General features: G+C 41.5%; 1 protein-coding gene across 3 annotated transcripts in view; it reads right to left on the bottom strand.

Annotated features, from left to right (window-relative positions):
- LOC102445767 (gamma-aminobutyric acid type A receptor subunit alpha4) overlaps nucleotides 1–15,082 on the bottom strand; it is a 62,921-nt gene extending 47,839 nt beyond the window's left edge. The window contains exons 1-2 of one of the 3 annotated variants that reach the window (XM_075930484.1): nucleotides 14,862–15,082; nucleotides 13,793–13,911 (exon numbers count right to left, since the gene is read on the bottom strand). Coding sequence is in view for 2 of the 3 variants with exons in the window: in XM_075930485.1 (XP_075786600.1) it covers nucleotides 13,793–13,911; nucleotides 14,090–14,172 (202 nt within the window). In the remaining variant the exon portion in view is untranslated. Of the gene's footprint in view, nucleotides 1–13,792; nucleotides 13,912–14,089; nucleotides 14,764–14,861 lie in introns of those variants that run through there. The other 2 variants (XM_075930485.1, XM_006111928.3) reach the window with 2 other exon arrangements.
- Nucleotides 15,083–18,608: the final 3,526 nt, after the last annotated feature.

Here is an 18,608-nt window from a genome sequence, read left to right as displayed (position 1 = left end):
AAATTACTTCTAGAAGAAGGTACTGTAATTCCAGCAACCAATAAGGGTCTGATCTAACTGCCATTGAAGTAAATGGAAAGACTTCTGCAAATTTTAATGGGAGTTGGATCTGTCCCTACTGTGAAAGCTAAGAAGTTGCCACCCTAATTATATGGGTGTTTTATGAAGTGGATACTAGTCCAATGTGCAAGTTTAAATTGCAAATCAACTCATATCATATATGCTGTCAAACAGCCATTATATGGTAACAGCTTTGGGATATTTGAACTGGTAACCTAGAGGTGAAAGGATTCAGTTTCCAGTCTCCTGAGATTACTGATTCTAAAGAAAAAAAAACATTATTTGAGTCTATATTAACTCAGGCTTTTTGATAGCTTCTACAATTCAATTAGCAGCAAGTGAGAACTTTAAGACTATTTCAAAGGCAAAGAATGTCTGCCTCTTGTAAAACTGTTGTGTGCACAGATGTAATTTTAAATCACAATGCAGAAATGAAAAGAAAGAACTAGACAACTTGCAAACAAGTGAACTATTTCTCTCTTAAGCCAAGCACACACATTGCATACTAAAACCAAAAGCATATTAAAAGTTTGTAAAATTATTCCATTAAACAGCCTGCAAATTTTGTCTTAAGAATAAGTTAGAAGAAAATGCAAGCACTATTCTGTACTAGTCAAGGACATAAGAATATTAGACACCATATTTTAGATTATATAAACCATCTTAGTCAGTTAATTCATCTGTCAAGCATCAAGAAACTGGGTTTTAACATTCCTCAAACTATTTTACTTCCTCTCTCTTTTCGAAAAGTTTCCCCCCCCCCCATTTGAATTCACAAATCGCTATAACTTTATAACTACATCAAAATCAAAGGCTCAAAAATCCACTGGAATGGGTGCTTTTTACAGGCATTGACTGATTATTTTGGTCTACTAAATAGCTATAACCTCATGGGTAATAAGTTTATCAGAGGGTATTAAGTGAAATCATTCTTTGGAGTATCCTGAAAAAGAGGATATAAAACAAAGGCTAGAAAATGAATTTAAAAATCTCAAAATTAGGCAACAAAGAGGTCTAAATTCAGTACAATATCTTGCCATCTCATGAGACCAGTTTGAGTAACTAGCTAGGCCCTCATGTCATAGGCAGGTGGAGGCAAGAAACACTGCAGAGTAGGGATGTAAAGGTTAACCAATAAGAACGACCCTTATCGGCATGCTTTCCTGGGTAACTGGTTAACTAACAGGGATTGCTCTGGCTGGGCCTGGCCCAGCTGGAGCACCACCTCCACATGCCCTTCCTGTAGCATGGTGTGGCAAGCTCTGCCAGAGCAGCCCCCACCCACCTACGGCAATGGATAGGGAGGTGCTTCAGCCAACAAGTTGGGCTGGAGGAGCCCCCCCACTGTGATTAATCGATTAAACACTTCATTTAACCAGTAACCACCTAACCAGAATTTTCTCTCTCTACTGCAGAGTACAGCTGTGCAACAAGCAGAATTGCCAACATTTCAAAATGTGTTTTCTTCTGAATTTTCCACAAAGAAGTTAGACTTTTTATACATATAAATGTCTGAAGAAAAGTCATTTTGAAACAGAAAAAATCAGTTCCAAAAATACCAAAATGAAACCCATGAATCTTAATAAAGGATTCCTTCCCCTTCTTTTTTACCTACAAAATGAAGTTTCATCAAAACAGACACATTCCCAAGATAAGTTTCTATCTTCACAAAATGGCATTTTCCAATGTAAAAATGATGGATTGGAAAATTATTACATGTACTTCTGCAGTAGAACTAATTTAAGGCATTACATCCAATATCTAAATATCAATGTAAATAAAACAACAACTTTAATTTTGAGGGGAATGTCATACTTTGAAACTAAAAAGTGAAATATTAATGGCAGTTTACAGAACTAGCCATAATGAATGTAAGCAATATTCACATTTTTCCCTAGAATGCTACCACTCGCCCACACACTCTGCTTTTCTGCTCACTGGCCACAGGTTTACCATCGTGATAAAGTGCTTGGTCATTTGGAAGTGTGTACTAGGATCAGGTATGTAGTCAAAATAATTTTTTCTTAAGACTAAGAAAGCATGAAAGCACTCTACCTCTTACCTTGAGATTACAGTTAATCATAATGATGTGTTACAAAATCCTAACTCGCTGTTAGTAAGAGTGAACTTTTAACCGTAAGCAGAGGATTCTATAGAAGCCAATTACCACTGAAATTGATCAACAAAATTTGCTCTTCACTGGACCATGTGAATGTTTCTGTACACTCAAATTCTCAGAAACATCAAGTAACTATTTACAACACGTTCATTACGAATGTGTTTTAAGCCATTAAATAGTAGGGAGTCCTGCACACTGCTATAGGCACTGTCAAGCCAAAATCACAGGCTGCAAGATAAACACTTCTAGATCTGCTCACATAGGGTTAACACCAACCACACCAAAAAGTTAGAATAATTGGGCACATACAGGGAAGTTGATGGATTACTGAAAAGCACAGATTCCAACCCCCAAAATTATGTGCAGGCCAAAGGAATATTATAGTGGTCCCATGACTGTTATTCCAGCCAATGAGCTGAATTGTAGCCACAAGCCTCTCAGAACCCCTATGAAGAGGCTCTGAACTTTGTACGTTAGCAATAAGAGGGGGATCAGAGAGGGTGTGGAACCCTTACTGGATGAGAGAGGTAACCTACTGACAGCTGATGTGGAAAAAATGCTGAAGTACTCAATGCTTTTTTTGCTTTGTCTTCACAGACATGGTCAGATGCCAGACTACTGCACTAGGCAGTATGGGAAGGAAGTGGGCAGCTGTTGGTGGAGAAAGAACCAGGTTAAGAACTATTTAGAAAAGCTAGACATACGCAAATCCATGGGTCTGGATTTAATGCATCCAAGGGTACTGAGGGAGTTGGCAGATGTCATTGCAGATCCTTTGGTCATTATCTTTGAAAACTCGTGGCAATCGGGAGAGGTCCCAGATGACTGGAAAAAGGCAAATGTAGTGCCCATCTTTAAAAAGGGAAGAAGGGCTGTCTATAGTTCCCAGGATTGGACAGCCTCACCTCAGTCCCCAGAAAAGTCATGGAGGGGATCCTCAAGGAGTCTATTTTGAAGCACTTGGAAGAGGAGAAAGTGATCAGGAATAGTCAACATGGATTCACTAAAGGCAAGACTGACCAACCTCATCATAGAAGCAATTGGCTCTGTAGACAAGGGGAAGTCAGTGAATGTGATATACCTTGACTTTAGCAATGTTCTTAGCAGCAGGTTAAGGAAGTATGAATTGAATAAATGAACTGTAAAGTGGCTGGAAAGCTGGCTAGATTGTTGGGCTCAATGGGTAGTGATCAATGGCTTGATATCTAGCTGGCAATTTCAAGCAGAACGCCCCACGGATCGGTTCTAGGACTGGCTTTGTTAAACATCTTTATTAATGACCTGGATAAGGGGATGGATTGCACCCTCAGCAAGTTTGCAGATAACACTAAGCTAGGGGGTTGAGGTAGATGTGTTAGAGGGTAGGGATAGGGTACAGAGTGACCTAGACAAACTGGAGAATTGCACCAAAAAAATCTGATGAGGTTCAACAAAGACAAGTGCAGAGTCCGGCACTTGGGACAGAAGAATCCCAAGCACTGTTACAGGTTGCAGACTGATTGATTAAGTAGCAGTTCAGCAGAAAAGGACCTGGGAATTACAGTGGATGAAATTGTTGACTAATATCCAGCTTATGTCCTTGTAGCCAAAAAGGACAATGGCATATTGGGGTGCATTAGGAGGAGCATTGCCAGCAGAAAGAGAGAAGTGATTATTCCCCTTTATTCGGCTCTGGTGAGGCTATATCTTGAGTATTGCATCCAGCTCTGGGCCCTTCCCCGCTCCCCCCCCCCCCCCCCACTATAGAAAGGATGTAGATGCATTGGAGAGGATCCAGAGAGGGCAGCCAAAACAAGTAAGGGGCTGGAACAAATTATCTATGAGGAAAGACTGAGGGATTCAGGCTTATTTAGTCTGCAGAAGAGAAGAGTGAGGGCAGATTTGATAGCAGCCTACAACTTCCTGAAGGGAGGTTCCAGAGAAGATGGAGCAAAGCTGTTCTCAGTGGTGACAGATGGCAAAACAAAGAGCAATGGTCTTGAGTTACAGTGGGGGAAGCCTAGGTTAGATATTAGGAAAAACTATTTCACTAGGAGGGTGGTGAAGTAATGGAATGGGTTACCTAGGGACATGGTGGACTCTCCATCCCTAGAAGTTTTTAAGTCTGGCTTGCCAAAGCCCTGGCTAGGATCATTTAGCTGGGGTTAGTCCTGCTTCAGGCAAGGGGCTGGACTCAATGACCTCCCGAGGTCTCTTCCAGCCCTATGATTCTATGAATCTGTGTCACACTTGGGCTATCCTCAGGGGACAATTCTAAAGTAATGCAGGAACAATGTTGATCTTATATGTTGCAGAAAGTCTTGTATAGACCTTGGCAAATTTCTAACAGAAGAATTAAGAGATTAATTAGGGGTTACAGTTTATGTAGAGCCTTCTATGTGTGAAGTGCCATTTAGGTGCTAAAACAAAATGCAGGACAATGTAGCACTTTAAAGACTAACAAGATGGTTTATTAGATGATGAGCTTTCGTGGGCCAGACCCACTTCCTCAGATCAAATAGTGGAAGAAAATAGTCACAACCGTATACAATTAAAAAAAAAAGTGAGCACATATGAAAAGGACAAATCACATTTCAGAACAGAACGGGGATGCAGGGGAAGAAGGTAAATGTCTGTGAGCTAATGGTATTAGAGGTGATAATTGGGGAAGCTATCTTTGCACTTGAAAGGGAATCCTCTGAACTGTCATTCATGCTAAAATTCGATACTCTACATGTCGGTCTCAAAGACACTAACTATCTTACCCATTACAAAGATAGCTTCCCCAATTATCACCTCTAATACCATTAGCTCCCAGACATTTACCTTCCTCCTCTCTCCCCCCTCCCCCCGCATTCCCCTTCTGTTCTGAAATGTGATTTGTCCTTTTCATATGTGTTCACTTTTTTTTTTTAATTGTATACTTTGGTGTATATGGTTGTGACTATTTTCTTCCACTATTTGATCTGAGGAAGTGGGTCTGGCCCACGAAAGCTCATCATCTAATAAACCATCTTGTTAGTCTTTAAAGTGCTACATTGTCCTGCATTTTGTTTCAGCTACACCAGACTAACACGGCTACATTTCTATCACTATTTAGGTGCTAAGCATTGTTATTTCCATTATGAGAAATGATACTTTCTCTTTTCAAATAACTACTGGCTAGACAGAGAAAAACAGGACAAGTTTGAGACTGGGCAGCCTAACCAATACAATTCAAATAAAATGAAAAGTGCAATCGGCAAGAACACTGAAGGAAACCTGAATAGAGATAATACTTTGATTTTTAATAGTGAATTTGTGGTAACTGAGAAGGACATTTTTATAAGTTAATGTTTAGTATTCATGGAAGGTCCAAGAGAAAGTACTCGGCTATACACCCCATACCGCATTCAAACAGAGACAAACACCACATACGCAGCAGCACTTCTCATATTCCAATGCCTCTTCACACACACATTCACCTGCACACGTGTCCAAACCCTGATCCCCTCTAGGAATAAGGAGATCTCAGTCATCAGCATCTCTGCTGAAACTGCCAATGGGGATGGTAACTAGTGCCAATTTAATGATGTAGACACCTAGTCTACTGGCAACTAGACTAATACCACCAGCCAGTCATCTGAAGAAGTGGGCTGTGACCACGAAAGCTCATGATACCATCTACATGTTTTGTTAGCACTTTATAGACTAACATATAGACTATCAGACCAATTGTTTTTTAGCTGATTTTACATAAGTCACTGAAAAACAGACAGATGGTAATGACTTCAGTCACTACCAACCTGGGCCAGATTCAAATTAGGCAACTACAGGTAAACAGTCCCATATCCTGCTAACAATCCCATGACTCATCCAATCTACCCAGCTGAGGAAGACTGGACAATTGCCTGGAAAACCAATCAGCTTCATGGCGCAGTTCCCATTCCTAACCTATGGATGATTTTTAATAAGAGCATTAGGTCATAGGATGTAACCTTGAAAATATATATTAAATTTTTATTAGATGCTCATAACTAAATATTTCTGTCCTCTAGAAACAGACAGAAGCACCTGTTTTTCCATTGCACATTATGTTTATTTTGTGGCTTACTGAATGTCAAGTCTAAATTAAAGGCCTGACTTGACAAGCTCTTCCTCACTCACGTATTTCTTATTCACAGTGGGAACGTCTACACAGTAGGACTACACTCAAAATAAGCTACTCAGCTTCAGCTATATCAATTGTGTAGCTTAAGTTGGCTTTCGGCATTGTCTACGCAGCAGGAAGTCGAAGAAAGAACACTCCTCACAAAATGAAGGTTGCCACGAGCTAGAGTAAGTACTCCAACTCAACACCATTTTGAAATAAGTGTGTGTTGTGTAGACCTGTTATTTTGGTATAATGTCAGTTATTCCAAAATAATGCTGCTCCATAGACATACTCAATAGGCGCTTTAAAGATTTTTCAGAGTAGGCCTTAAACCAATTGTGAGCAATTTGCAACACACATGTGAGCCATTGGGGTTCACTGCGGCCCACAAGACTTTAAAAAAAACCCAGTTGCTCATATGCAGAGTTGTCAGATGTCTCTGTTTTCCACCCACATAGTTCCCCCCCCACACACACACACCGACACCAGTATTATGAAAGGGACACATGTAAAGCAAGGGCATGTGAAGTGAATGCATGGTGATTGCACAGGACATTGACAGAGACATACTTTCCCTCTGCATCCAATGCAAGTGCTGCTACGGTTCAATCAGCAGACCCTGCAAATTCTAGGTACACAAGAGTAGTTAGCAAAACCACCTCATCCTGGGGACCCTGTTGGTTATCATAATCTCACAGCCCATTGAGATGAAAGAGGGCCACTCATGCAGCCCGCTCACTAGCCTAGATTTAAGGCAGCGATGGGCAACCATTAACAAACGATGAATTGGTCACTCTAGCCTGGTAGGGAATAGAAAGTCTATAGAAGAGATGCTCAGCTACTAAGCACTGAACAGCATGGCTTCTACTGAGGATGTGTGGAAGGAACTTTCTAAAAATCCTTCTGAGTAATTCTTGAAGAGGCACTATTCAGCCACACAAAGTATCCATTTGCATGTTCACAGCTACGAGCTCTGCAGGGGGGGAAACGACAAATCCACCTGATCAAATGTTTTTGATCCATTAAAACCTGAGAAAAAAATATGCTCATGGCTAGAATTGAAGTCCAGTACAACTGTGTAAAGTGGAATTCTATGTTTACTGTCAATTATTTCTAGATCAATTAGGCACAGTTTACAAATAACACCAACGTGAGGGGATTTGTATTGTTTTTTCTCAAGCTGCCAGCTTGTCAAACTCAGTCTGAATTCTCACATTCAGGTTTCATTTTCCAAACATTATCACTTGTAATAAAGTTGTGCAGACCACATGATGCCTTGAGTGACACCCCTATAGCCCCAGTGCATTCAGATTATGTTCTCAGTGACACCTGTGCAAACCCATTATTGTCGGAGTTTACACAAGTGTACCTAATCAGAAATTAGTAAGCAAATCGTTAGAGTCTAGTCCTTTATTCATAATCTATTTTATTCCCTGTTTGGTGTCAGCTCTGCCAGGGCTAAAAGCAAAAACCATACATACATATTTTCCCATACACACTAAGCAAATACAACACTGACATACAGAAGTGGATATGATGAATAAAGGAAAGCTACTTTTGAATAATTACTTTTCAGACTAGAACTACACATTAAATTATTGGGGGTAGGAATCAATTATGTCTAGTTTTAATAACATTTGTTTTTAAGCCTGTATTTCATCAGTCCATGAAATATTACAGTAATTTAAGGAAAATGTTGTACATCCATATAGTACCTTATGGTTATTTTAATGATAATTTCACATAGAGGTTAATTTTACAGCTTCCTCACTTATTTTCAAAGTGATGTATAATACTCTTAGTGATATAACTCTCATTAAAGTCAGAAATCCTCATTTTGAAATAGTAACAGTAATTGTGTGGCATAAGTATTGGCATAGTCCCCTGTCTCAATATGTTGATTATTGATCCAATTACCACTGTAGTCCTGTGACACCTGAAAGTAAAACTGGCACAGTAAAGTTTAGTCAGTCAATTTGCAACATGAGCTAAATATTTCAGAACATGTGATTAGATACTGGCTAGGCAGGTCTATCCTTCTTAAATTCAGCTGTCATTTATACGAACCCTGAAATTCCTATAATGTCTAGCAGATCAAAAATTTATTTTCTAAAAACACATTGCTTCCCTGACTAGATCAGACTAGTAGTCCATCAAGTCTAGTATCGAGTCTCTGGCCTCTAGTACCAGATGCTTCAGACCCATCTTTACCCTGTAATGGACAATTAAGTAGTAACTTGCCCATAGGGGAAATTTCTTCCTCATGTCAGTCAGTGGTTGACTTATGCAACCATTATATCCATAGTCATGTTTTAATTATATTTACTGTCACTGAGCATATTCTCAATATCCATATGAAGGTCTATTTTTTCTGAATCCTACTAAGCTCTCCAACAATTCTGTCTGGTCGCAGTGGCTTCCACAGGGTAGCTGTATATTGCACACAGATTTCCTTGTAGTACTGCTGAATTGGATGCCCCTCAGCTTCAGTGAACGTGCCTTTGTTCCTGCATTACAAGTATGGGTCAACAGGAGGGCCCATTCTTCCTTTTGTGTCTCAGTCAGATCCCCCTTTGTCCAAAGAGAGTCTGAATGGAGAGTTCTGCTGTACCGATCCTATGTGGGACAGGCCCATATGCAGGAATTTCTGGGTGGGGTGAGAGCTGCCCCCTGCCCCTATGGCCCAGGCCCACCCCTGGGCGCACTCCTGGATGAGGAATTGGGGAATCAGCCCCAGCCTTCCTTAGCCAGTCAGAACACAGGGGAGGGAGGCAGTGCACCTCCCTGATTTTCCCCAGCTGGCCGGAGCACTGGGGAGGGAAGCTGGGGTAATGTGCCGCCCCTGCCTTCCCCAGGTGAGCCAGAATCAGCCCCATGGTGGACCAGGAAAAGACCATGGGGGGCTACATTCAAACCCTGTGCACCCCCTCTTTTGCTCCTGTATACAGGCCCATGGGAACTGAGTGCAGGTGGGCACTGAAGGTTGCAAGGAAGCTTCTCTGTGAGGACATGCAAAGGACAGAAATTGGGTATAACCACAGTCCCCTTCCCCACCCTAAACTCAGACTGCTCCAAGTGAATAATTCCATCAGCACTAGCCTCTGCAAAGTGGATGGGAAAAGGGATCATGGCCCTCTTACAGAGCCAATGGATCTGGCCTAATGTGGGCAGGAAGAACATGCTGTAAGGAACAGGAAGCAGCTAGACTCTTACAGTCTCGAAGAGTTATTGCCACTGAGACTTCCACCTCTGCACTACTTGCACTTGGCTTTGTGTCTTTAAGGCACAATCAACTCCCCTGCAATCATAATATCAATTCACTTAGATCTCTGCACACGATACACATTAAATTTACCACTCAGGTTATGCCAAAGATCATGTGTTATACATTATCCCTCCCCTAAGGAGCCAGCTGAGTTTATTTTCTCAATAGCACATGCTTTCAAGCATCAGCAAATGGACAAAAACACATACTTGTGCTGATCCTGCTCCTACTCAATGCAACGCCCAAAATTATTTTTAAACAGGAACAGATATAGGATTACTGTATTTACCTGATTGATAATGCAAGTTCTAAGGGTCCAAACAGTGCATTAAGAAAACAAACATACCAAAAAACATGTTACGTATATGAGAAGTATGGCCCTAATTCTGATATAATTTTTAAATCAGGGGTAACTTCTTTAAAGTCCATGGATTGGATTTGCATTAAAGCAATACATAGTTTCGGATTCTGGTCTCATATTTATGCAGTTAAATAATATACCTTTGAAAAAAAATTTTAATTACATTTAATTTAGTATAAGATCACCAGTGAAACATGACAAGCTCAATTTTAAGAGAAAACAGTGGTTTATTTCTTTCTTCCTTTATTATGATAAAATGAATGAATTCACACCATGAATTCACACTGTGGCTAGAACTGGTGCAGCATTTGATTTTTGCTATGAAAATTGTGCGCCAGAGTTACCATTTTTGGTAACACTTTTGCAACAGATAGTTATTTTTGCATAAAATGTATTTTCATAGACACCTTACATGTATTCACTATAAACTCCATGCTCTTCTGATCCAAAGTATTGTAATGTTGTTTTGATTTGGAAAGATAGGGTGCACTGTACACTGAAATGAGAATACTGAATGCAGTATATATAGTGTAGATTATAGTAGAATTCAAGTCAATTACACAATCACTTCCAAACCTCACAACAACAACATTTTATTCGCTAGTCTCTACATATTTTCCCCATTCCTGTGACACCACCGGATTATCTTCAAAACAGCTGTACACTAGAAAGCTGCCTGATTACACTTCACAGCTTTCTTCTGCAAGTTTACCCTAGCTTTTTTGGACAGATTAAAACTATATCAAATTATTTCCTCCATATACACACACAAATATGAAAATTCACTCGGTACTAGTCTGAAAACAGCGTTGTAAAATTTACAAATCATTGTACAGATATCATGGCTCTCCCCCCCCCCCCCCCCCCCCACCCCACACACACACACACACAAGTCTATTTTTGTAATGGAAACTGCCAAACTTACAAAGCACAGTAAGTCAAGTGTAGATTTTTGATTTTATGTTTGTTTTATTAAATAAATTGATCACTAAAGAATGGCACAAGCCTGACAACACAGGAGACTTGATTCCCTCATTTATCCACAAAACTGATACAGAACAAGTAATAGCGTCTCCCACCTCCAGCTTTTCAGGTGGTTCATTCCCATTCTTGAAGGGCCATAAATGTAAGATGGTATTTTGTCTCTCAGTCAGCCTCTCTTCTGTAACTGGCAACAACTATGCTAATTAATGCTAATGTTTAAAGTTTGGATCCATATTAGGCTTGCTCCAATTCCTATTAAAGTTTTTTCCATTCACTTTTATAGGAAATTAAAAAAAAAATCCATTTTGCCTCTGCATGCAGAATTTTTCACAAATTGTTAGTGTGGTAAAGCTGGCAGATGCCAGAAAAATTTGAAAGCTATGGCTAGCTTCCTGGGTCTGATTCTAATCTCACTGAGACTAGTATGAATCAGAATTTAGGTATATAAAACCAAAGTCATAATAATGCCAGGGAAATAAGTGCTTGGCCCCTGTTTGGACTGCATGAGCTGTTGATGGTGAATAAACTTCAGCACTGAATATTATGCCATTTGTCAGCATGTGACATAAAATTGTAACAGTACTGAAACGTACTTGTTCTCTCTGAATATTACTGTCCTCTGAGACATGTATTTACTATGCATTCATTGGTGAATGACCCACTTTTAAAATGTGAATCATATTTACTATAAATATTTATCAGCAAAGACCTGAATACAAGGTAAAACAATGATTAAGAAAATAAATATTTTAATGATTGATCATCTGTTATTACTCTGTCAAAGAATCAAACCTCACTATTTATATGCATTACTTTATGGTAAAAGCTGCTCTTGCCAGTTCAGGTGAAGGTAACTTTTGCAACTAAAAACTAAGGTGTCGGATACATTAAAAATATTCTTCTTAATGTATAAAGTATTACTCATAAATTTTATAAAAAAAAAAACATTTAAACCATTCCCCTTTGAGTTTTAAAGTTTGCTACTGGAAGTAACAACAAGCAGTCTAGCCTAGGTACTTTAAAATATTCACCAAAAATACATTTTTCAATCTGAACTCTGGGTTTTATTTTCATCCTGCAAACCCTAAACTGTTTATTTACATTTGAAGTTAGGAGGAGAGAAGGAGGACAGAATTCTCCTTTGCTTCCTGGTAGAATTTTTTTAAAAGTTTATAGTATGTTTTTAAATTATTCTGTACTTGCACAATAGGCTGAAAATATAAAATCACATAAATTGCATGTTGAGTTACAGATTGGGCATTTTCTGCTCATTTTAGACAGTCCAATACTTCACAAAGTATATTTTATATACTTAATAAATGTGTGTTCAAAAAAGAATGACAAAATCTCTGTACACAACACATGCCTCTGAAAGAAACCTGCAATCTATCTTTAGGAGAGTGAGATGGCAGAAGATCATCTGCGTAAATTATCCTCAGTGCTGGTGCTTAAATAGGGTTACCTTTATTTATACCTAAAGTCCTAAGCTTAGTTTACAGAAAGACCTCTTCATAAGATTTTTTTTAAATCTAAAACAAGCAGGAAATTGATTAATGGTGATGTGTCTGTGGTAGTTTTTCATAGGGTTTTTGTACATATTGTGTGTGGCGTGTTTTAGCTTATATGTTGGTATACCAAGTGTATGAAGAAGGTATGTTAAGACAGGAGAGAAATATTCCACAAAATAAGCCTAGATGAGCGTACCCTCATTCAAACCTGATGTGTAGGTAGCCCCATGACTGTCTCTCTCAGACTGGTATATCACCAGAGATGCAGTGTCACTTTTCTTTTTCCCCAAGCCTACATTTTAAAAAATAAAAGTTGGATTCATCTGAATGCTCATGGGTTTTGGTCCCTAGTTCCCAGATTGTATCATAAAAAGAGAGAACACGCATACTGCCTAGCTTTCCATGTAGTACCAGAGAGAAAACTCTGCCCCCCAATACTTCCTGGCACAACGGTGTCACAAAAAAAGATTCAACACATGAAAACAGCTAAATATTAGTCCTAACCCCTCAATTTCTAATGCCCAAGTAGAAAGCAGTTGTACCTGTTCTAAACAAAAAGCACAAATGGAGGAATTTCAGTTTAAATTTGACAGAGTAAGATTCCCCATATGTATTTTTCCAGTACTATTTGAGCAGATGCACTGAGGTTCAGATTTTTCAGTAAAGTGGGTTAGCTACACTGGTTTCTAGATAGAATATACACACAGGATCTTAGGTTCAAAATTGCCCAGATCCAGTGGCATCCAGGTATCAAATACATATTTTTGCAGCCCCATTGTGCCACTGTATGATGAGCTTAAAATATTTTTATAGAAGTCAAAGCAGCGAACCCCCTTCTTTATTAAGCAGTAGACCTTGGGAAATGGGGGCTAAAAATTAGCAGAATCCTGAGGTGTTGAGATGACAGATCTGAGTCTTTGCCCCATTGCCATACCAAGTGTGGCAAAAATAGCAGCATAGCTAAACTCCTCCATGTAGTGGAATTTGGATATTACTGCCTAAAAATGGCAGGACCCACCTACCAGACCCAGGCACCTCTGTTCCAGGATTCGGATTCTTTTGGTACAGTAGAAGCAGCTAGATTTGCTCTTTATTTTAACTATACAATTTGGGGAGGGTGGGTCAAAAACCACCTGGATTTAGCAACGTCTAAGCAGATCAAGCTTTCCCCCCCCCCTCACTGATTTAGCTTCTCCCCAGACTCAAAGAGCGCAATGTTTTGGGGAAGAGGAAGCAGGAGGCGAATTACCACATGACCATGAATCAATAATAATCAGGATCATTACTTTTGTTTGTTTTAAAACGCACAAAGCATACCTAGTGCTCCCCACAGACAGACACACAGGCACTGACAGACAGGAGGGACCGTGCACAGTAACCATACCCCCAAATCCAGGGCGCAGCCTGTTGTCATAACCATCCAGCAGACTGTTCAGGATGCTTGTAAAATTCTCCGGACATAATTTCTCCTCCTTTTTGATGTGCCCCGGGGGCTCGGTGACGCTGCAGGGGGGACAGACAAGACGTTGTGGCTGCGGGTGCTAACCGGGGGGCAGGCTAGGTTCCCCCTCTGGCCCCTGCCCCACCTGCTGCCTCCGGAGTGGCACGCCCGGGGCCGGAGCGCAGCAGCCGGGAGGCGCTGGAAGGGCAGGTGGCGGCGGCGCTGGCTCGGGGTACTCACCAGGTCGCCAGGCACAGGAGGTGCAGGAGGGTGATGGAGAGACCCGAGGACATGGCGATCGCTAGCTCCTTGGCAGAGCCCATCTTTGCATGCCATACTTCAAGCCTGGCCGCGCTCCCCGTCACGCCGCGCCTTGTCCGGAGGGGCGATCGCAGCGCGCCCGGAGAGCGGCAGCACCCTTGCGGGGGGGGGCGGGGGGGGGCGGACCGAGTTACTCGCGCCCCTGGTCGCCCAGCAGAGCTACATGCCGGGGAGCCCGCGCCGCCGGGCGCTGTGCACAGCCAGGAGGCTGCCCGCGCCTTTAACTCCCTCGGGGGCAACAGGCTCCCGGTCCCCACCTTCGCCGCGCGCCAGCCCGCCCGCCCCGCGGCCCGCCCCCCGCCAGAGGCGGCTCAGCTCGGCTCGCTCCCAGGCAGCCGGGTGCTGCTGCCCGCGCGCCTCGCTCCCTTCCCCGCGCCGGAGGAGGAGAGAGGGAAGGAGGATCAAACTGGCAACTCCCATTCCAGGGGGGTGAAGGGAGGTTTCTTCTCTCCCGCCCGTCCCTCGCACCCCGGCTCTGAGGCGGGGGCGAAAGGGTTAACGCCTCGCTTTCCCCGCCAAGTGTTAATTTTATACTGGAGAGGGGAGGGCGCAGCCACTAATTGGAGGGAGAAAATGTCATTTAGCAAGAAGCCCATTAATTATCAAAAACAATCTGTGTGAAGACTCCCCCCCCCCATCTAAAACACACCCTCATTTCCTTCTGGGGCCCTTCTCTATACCATTATTATACCTTGCTGCCTGCGGGTGACAAATACTTTCACTTCTTTGAGGCGCTGTAGCCCAGAATGACGCAGGCTCGCTGTGAAACTTCCCCTTCCCCGGTGGCTCTCTCCCCAGCTGTCTTGGGGATGATCATGGTGATGAAGTCTTCATTTGTCCTGATTGTCTTTTCTTTCCTACGAAAGGGTGGTGGAGAAACAAACCCACCAGCTACAAAGAAATGAAAGCCTAGCTCGTGCATTTCCTGGTGTGGGAGGTTTGAAAGAAGGAGACTTTTATTCCCCACATAGATCGTGGTATAAAATAAAGGGGGGGGAGGGAGAGAGAGAGAGAAGTGTAGCTACTGAGAACACCCAAAATGGATGCAATTGAGCTAATTATCCTTGGATACTGAACATGGAGATGCCACACAGAGAAAATAGATCACAGTCAGGTGCTGGTTGTTTTGGGGTTGGTTGTTTTTTTCTTTTTGATTCCACACAATGATGAATCCAGCTGTGATTACCTAAATAATTTCTAGTATATTAAATCCAAAGGATTATGCACTAAATAGAGAGCAATCCCTTTTGAAATGTTATTATTCAGAGGTGTTGGGTTGTGGGAGGTCCCCCCTTCTTTTTCTCAGTCAAATTAAAAGTGTTTACTATAAACATCAACTTGTTCTTCTGGTTCAATATACTGTAGAGTTGCTTGTATTTGAAAACTAGAGTGCATATAAATCTTAATGAGGATTCTGAATTTCATTGTGCTGGAGTATATAGAACAGGTACTATAATTGACTCAAATATTATTGTACTGCCAAGCTTGCCAGAGAAAAGGCTTTATTCATTACTTGCCATGCATTCTACAACCATGTAAATGGCACCTGATTATCTTCGAAACTGCTCTCCACTTGAAATCTTCCTAATTGTACTTCAGAATTTGTTCCAAGGAAGGTGCCCTTTCTTACTCTTTTTAAAAATCATTAAAGCTGTGTTTCAAATCTATTTAGCACATGCTACTGTTTATCTTTCAAAAGACTCCATCTAGGCAGACCCTATTCAGGGTTGTGCTAATTCTTAGTTGACTCTCTAGCCATTTCAAAGGCTGTAATGCAAGAAGTTTTGCAGGGTTTTCTCTGACATACCATATTTTGTCTATTACTTAATATACAGTAGACATTGTAAATTAAGTTATTACACATTATACAAATTTACAGCATGGCCTCATTGTGGTAGGGGTGGTTCAGCCAGAAAAAATAAGACCGTTCCAGCCATAAAGAGCTCTCAATCTAAATCAACAAGACATTATAGAATGAGACAAAGTATTATCCCATTTTACAGATGAAAACTAATACCCAAAAAATGTGAGTGATTTGACCAGGATCATACTAGACGTTTGCATCACAACCAGCAATTTAACTACAATCTCTTAAGTTCCCCTCCATGTTTTTTCCCCCACAAGTTCATCCTTCCTCTTAACGCACAGCAAAAATCTGTGTGAAGATGCAGTATTCAAAGGCCCTACCTTTTCCCTACTCATAATTCCCACTTAATTCAGGGCAATGACACCAGGAATGAGGTCAGCCCCTGCTATCTTATTTAGAAGTGTGATATTATCATGAGCATGTTGTAGTATCACTTATTGTAACACACACTTCAACACCATACATCAGGGAAATCCCTTTTAGAGCAAATGCAAAACAGCCCCAATGTTGCTGACTTTAATTGGGTTTCTGTGATTCTTGCTAGCAGTGAAAGTGTGGAAGCTTAAGAAGAGGAACTGTGAGCTTTGTGTATGAGCTCTGCTTAAAAAAAACCAGCTGCAGCTGAAACAAGACTTTTGACAAAGGTTGTCACTGTTGGAGACTACCAAGTTCTTCTTTTTTTTTTTTTTTTTTTTTTTTGGCCAGTTCTCAAAAGACCTGAGGACATCTGTTTCAATTCTCCACCCCCTAACTTCCAATGTTGTCTCTCCATCCAACTCTGTATTTCTAACATTAATTTAAAGATTTAAGTTAATTTTTACAGAGGAGTTTTGCTGGCATTAGGCCTGTTTCCAGCCCTTTCCCCACAACCAACCCACTTGGGACAATTTGCTTCGTGGAAGGAGCAGGAAGAGAATAGCGCCTGTGTACCTATGCAGTAAGAGCAGCTCACATTTTTGTCCTCAGTGGCAGGGGAAGATTGGAAGTCAAATCTCCTGCCCCGGGCTTCCCTGGAGAATCTTGCATGATAATCATGCCATTTGAGGGTAAAAGACTCAACATAATGTAAACTCTATCACACAGGCATCTCAGTTTCATTTAGCCTGAATTGGTGGACAAAGGAGGAGGAAGAGGAATCAGGGAACACCAACACCATGTTCCCCTTTGAGGGCTGCTAAGTTACCATGCAAAACATATCACAAATTCCTGTTGCCCTGAGCAACAGTAACAATCCCTCTGCAGCTTTTCACACTGCAGTAGGGTAGGGGTAGGTGTCTGACAGCTCTAAGACAGCAACAACTCTTCAGGGACAAGTCCAGGCTACAGCTGCCTTAATGAATATGACGACGAGCACAGATGGACTGAGAATTATCCCAGTTCTTCTTACACACCGAGGCATTCTGGTAGAACTTCCAGCCCCCTGCTTTTCTACTCTGCTGCTGGCTCTAGAACCAAGAGAAGATGACAGAAGCACAGTACAAAAAGAACATCCAGTGTTGGGACTGAGATGCTCTTGGAGAGTGCACGGCTTATAATGAGTATAGCCCTGGGAGTACAATTCAACTTGCCATAGAAACCTGACACCCAATTGTTGCATTATGCAATATTCCCCATTCTTCTGGTTTTGTGGCAAGTCTCGCCATAGTTGATTATTTTATTCTTAAAGTCTCAGCTCTTGGAAGCAAGTGATTACATGAGAATCTTGTCTTTCATTAAAACAGAAAAAGGAAGTTTCTATCCTTCATAGTTGCAGAGAAGAGCCTGAAACTATGATCGGAGCACCTCTTGCAGACTCAAAAAGCAGAAGGCAAATCAAAAGACCCCAACATTGTTATTAAATCTCAATATTCTAGTAGGGACTTACTCATGATTCTTGAGTTGTTGGGACTGGCCATATGGTTATGGTCCATTTATGCTGCTATGTAATGTGAGCTTGCTGTCTGCTAGTCGTAGGTTAGCACACTCAGATCCCATCTTTGGAATGATGGCGGCACACACTCAGTGCATAATAGAACTACATCTGTTTATTACAGGGACCACTCCTCCCCTGCTAGTATGAGAGCACCTTTCCTTTCACCCTGCAACTAGGACATTTTCCATCAGGGAGAAGTCACATCCTTAAATGGTCATGTCTCTGGATTTGCCAGGTAAAGAAACACTCCCTCAGCCAGGCAGCACTGCACAGTCATTTTGTTACTGTCAAAGGATCCGATGGCATCAAAGGACCATAAAGCCAATTAAGTTGGTTCTGACAAAAATTCTTCTGTGCCACCCCCTTCACTTTGAAGCACAGTGGGCTGTGGCCAGTGGGAAAGGGAAGTAGCCTCACTGCCACTGCACTCTGGTTATTCAGCACTGCTGGTGCATTCTTTCTGGTCTGAAGCTGCTTGAAATGTGGGGAAGACACAAAAATGTGTTAAAGCCACTTTTTCCCCTCTCTGCCCCAAGCAGAGGTCAGTCTGACCTGATAATCAGACCTATTACTGCTAGATTTCCTGGCTATTGGAGATTCAAAACCGTAAAGTGTAGCAAAACAGCAAGTGTAGCAGCTGTGCTGAATAATTTAGAGTT

This window comes from Pelodiscus sinensis, chromosome 5 (genome assembly GCF_049634645.1).
Source record: "Pelodiscus sinensis isolate JC-2024 chromosome 5, ASM4963464v1, whole genome shotgun sequence".
Taxonomy (NCBI): domain Eukaryota; kingdom Metazoa; phylum Chordata; order Testudines; family Trionychidae; genus Pelodiscus; species Pelodiscus sinensis.
Note: the sequence above shows the minus strand (reverse complement) of the source record. Positions and strands in the feature narration are given on the sequence as shown.